This window comes from Antrostomus carolinensis, unplaced genomic scaffold, assembly GCF_000700745.2.
Source record: "Antrostomus carolinensis isolate BGI_N321 unplaced genomic scaffold, ASM70074v2 scaffold12083, whole genome shotgun sequence".
Taxonomy (NCBI): domain Eukaryota; kingdom Metazoa; phylum Chordata; class Aves; order Caprimulgiformes; family Caprimulgidae; genus Antrostomus; species Antrostomus carolinensis.
The window spans coordinates 1-3,440 of NW_010305936.1; the positions used below are offsets into that span (position 1 = coordinate 1).

Sequence of the window (3,440 nt, forward strand, 5' to 3'; positions counted from 1 at the left end):
TCCACCGCCTCTTCCTCCTCCTCAGTCCAGCTTCTCCAGCACCGAGGGCACGTAGACCAGGCTGAGCTCGCTGCCGAAGTTGCAGACGATGGCGGCGTTCTCCAGCACCAGGATCTGCCGCGCCGGCTGCGACTCATTACTCTTCCCCAAGTAGACGGTCTGCAGGAGGTCACCGTAACCGATGTCCCAGAAGGAGACACAGCCCTGGCCTCCTGTCACCAGCAGGTTGTCGGAGATGACGCCCAAACTGGCACCACAGCCCATTTCCTGCGTGGGGTGAGAGCGGGTCAGAGAGATGTGGGGTGAGGAGCTCCAGCTCCCGCCGTGGCTGGTTCAACCACAGCCCCACAGCGAGGTCTGGCCAAGCTCTTCTCTGACCACAGCCCCACAGTGGGACCGTGAGGTCTGGCCAAGCTCTTCTCTGAGCTCTCACACGTGATGTGGACAAAGAGGGGAAATTTTCCAAAGCACGTGGGAGTTTAAAAATCCTTCTTAGGAAGAATTTCTTTGCTGCAAGGGTTCTGAGGCATTTGAATGGGTTGCCCAGGGCAGTGGTGGAGTCCCCATCCCTGGAGGGATTGAAGAGTCGTGTAGACACAGTGCTGAGGGACATGGGTTAGTCATAGGGGACTGGTCAGTGTTGGGTTCATGGTTGGACTCCATCATCTCAAAGGGCTTTTCCAACCCAGACAACTCCAGAACGCTGCTCTCCCCCACCTAGGAGCCCAGCAGAAGGGGTCTGCGTGGTTTGGTGGAACCCAAAAGAAGCAGAGGAGCTGCCTGAACCCTTCCCAGCTGTTCCCCATCTACCAACCTGCTGGATGGAGTAGAGCTTGATCCCCGAGCTGCGGTCCCAGATGCTGATGACGTCGTCCAGGCCGCTGCTGATGACGCAGGAGGTTGTGCAGGTCAGGGAGGTGACGTCCCCGCGGTGGGCGTACATGTGACTGACCTTGCTCCCCGTCAGCACGTCCCAGAGGCAGATGGCACCGTCCTGGCCCCCACTCGCCAGCACCATTGTCTGCAAGGACAGGGACAGGACGGGGTCAGGAACCACGGAGGACAGTGTCCCTTCCATCCCACCCTGGGGCTCTGCGGGGACACGGACACGGGAACAGGCAGGTGAGTTCCACGGGTGAGCACTCCAGCCACGCTCCCCGGCTGCAGGAGGGCACAGGAACGTGGGATGTGCCAGCTCAGGGGCTTCCCTGCCTTTGTAGGAGCATTTGAGGAGGTTGGAGGTGACAAAACCCCAAGCTGCAGAGAAACCTCAGTTCATCTACCAGGGCTGTGAAGAGCAGAGGGGTGGGTGACTCTCCTGTCCCAAGGGGAGCTGGCAGGGAAAGTCTGCGTGGAGGAGAGGAGACAAACCACCTCCAGGAAAGGAATCATAGAATCCCAGACTGGTTTGGGTTGGAAGGGACCTTAAAGATCATCCAGTTCCAACCCCCCTGCCAGCAGCAGGGACACCTTCCACTAGACCAGGTTGCTCAAAGCCTCATCCAACCTGGCTGAGAACATCCAACCAACATTCCCAACCACGAGCTGGATGGGCAATAATGGTTCAGTCTGAGAGGCAGAGGATGAGCGCACGGTCACAGCCTCCTCAGAGGAGCTCTCACCAGCTTCTCCACAGGGAACTCGGAGAAGGGTCCCAGCTCTGCAGCTCAGCAGCTCAGCAGCTGTTATCTGAGGATGTTCTCTGAGGTGTGGACCCGGCTGCACGTTACCTGATCGATGTACACGGCTGTGATCGCTCCCGAGTGACCCTGCAGCGTGAACAGACAGCACGAGTCCTCCAGCCGAAACACCTGCGGGGAGAGGAGGCAGATGGTGGAGAGGAGAAGGCTCCGGGGAGACCTTCTAGTGGCCTTTGAGTACCTGAAGGGGCTCCAGGAAGGCTGGGGAGGGACTTTGGCCAAGGGCAGGGAGTGAGAGAACAAGGGGTGATGGCTTGAAAGTGTCAGAGGGGAGCTGGAGCTGAGATGTGAGGAAGAAATTGTTTGGTGTGAGGGTGGTGAGCCAGTGTCCCAGGTTGGCCAGAGAAGCTGTGGCTGCTCCTCCCTGGAAGTGTTTGTGGCCAGGCTGGATGAGGCTTTGAGCAACCTGGTCTAGTGGAAGGTGTCCCTGCTGCTGGCAGGGGGGTTGGAACTGGAGGAGCTTTAAGGGCCCTTCCCCTCCAAACTAGTCTGGGGTTCTATGTCAGCACTGTGGGGCAGCATGATATCTCCTGAGGCTGACAAGTGACAGGACAAAATGGGCTCCAGTTGTGGCCAGGGCAGTTGAGATGGGATGTGAGGAAGAATTTCTTTGCTGAAAGGGTTCTTACGCATTGGAAGGGGTTGCCCAGGGCAGTGGTGGAGTCCCCATCCCTGGAGGGATTGAAGAGTCGTGTAGACACAGTGCTGAGGGACATGGGTTAGTCATAGGGGACTGGTCAGTGTTGGGTTCATGGTTGGACTCCATCATCTCAAAGGGCTTTTCCAATCCAGGCCATTCTGTGTGGTTCTGCAACGACCCCTCACACAGGGCTGTGTCCTTCTAACCCCAGCCAGGAGCCCCATCCAGGCAGATGAGTTTAACAGAGGGAGCTTCAGGGGAGCTGGACTCCCCCCAGTTGGACACCTCACCAGTAACGCTGCCTCACCCTCAGCGTGTGGTCCTGGCTGCCGGTGACCAACCGTCCAGCCGCAGCCTTGAGCGCCGTGATGGGCTTCTGGTGGGCGCAGGAGACGGTGTGGGTGAGCTGGCACAGAATGATGTCGCTGCTGCTGAACACGGGGGAGGACGGGACGCTGCTTCTGCTGGGGGCACCTGTGGTGAGACACGCAGGTGAGTGTCACTGCAGCAGACACAGCCCTGCACCCCCCCTCCCCCAGGACTGAGATCACCCTGAAGTGCTGCGGTGTCAGGGACGGTGGGAGCTGTGGTGTCAGGGATGGTGGGAGCTGGGATTTTAAGGAGTTAAAACCTGGTTCTCTAAAGAGCCCAACGCTCAGCGCTCTGGTTGACACCAAATGAAGTTACAGCTGCTCTGAGCTCATGAACAACTGGAGTGAGGGTCTCCACCAGGGTCCTCAGCAGCAGAACTCCCTTCTGGAGACATAATTCTTCTGCAGGGCTGAGGTCCCTGAAGCCCAAGAGCTCTGGTGACCCTGGTCAGAGGCAGAACTGGAGAGTCTCTGTGCTCTACAGGGAAAAGTCATTTCCAGAGCCAGTCCTTCTCCTGCAGATCCTGCTCCACTCCTGGAGCTACAGTGTGTGGATCCCAGGGGACAGGCTGCCCAGAGAAGCTGTGGCTGCTCCTCCCTGGAAGTGTTGAAGGCCAGGCTGGATGAGGCTTTGAGCAACCTGGTCTAGTGGAAGGTGTCCCTGCTGCTGGCAGGGGGGTTGGAACTGGAGGAGCTTGAAGGTCCCTTCCAACCCAAACCAGCCTAGGA

General features: G+C 58.5%; 1 protein-coding gene across 1 annotated transcript; it reads right to left on the reverse strand.

The window, feature by feature from the left end:
* Positions 1-21: 21 nt before the first annotated feature.
* On the reverse strand, positions 22-2,814 carry LOC104522607 (sterol regulatory element-binding protein cleavage-activating protein-like; the record flags this gene model as incomplete). The annotated part of the gene is made up of 4 exons (XM_010164950.1): positions 22-267; positions 815-1,021; positions 1,731-1,811; positions 2,648-2,814. Coding segments are annotated over 4 exons (701 nt in total), but the record flags the coding sequence as incomplete, so codon positions are not given.
* Positions 2,815-3,440: the final 626 nt, after the last annotated feature.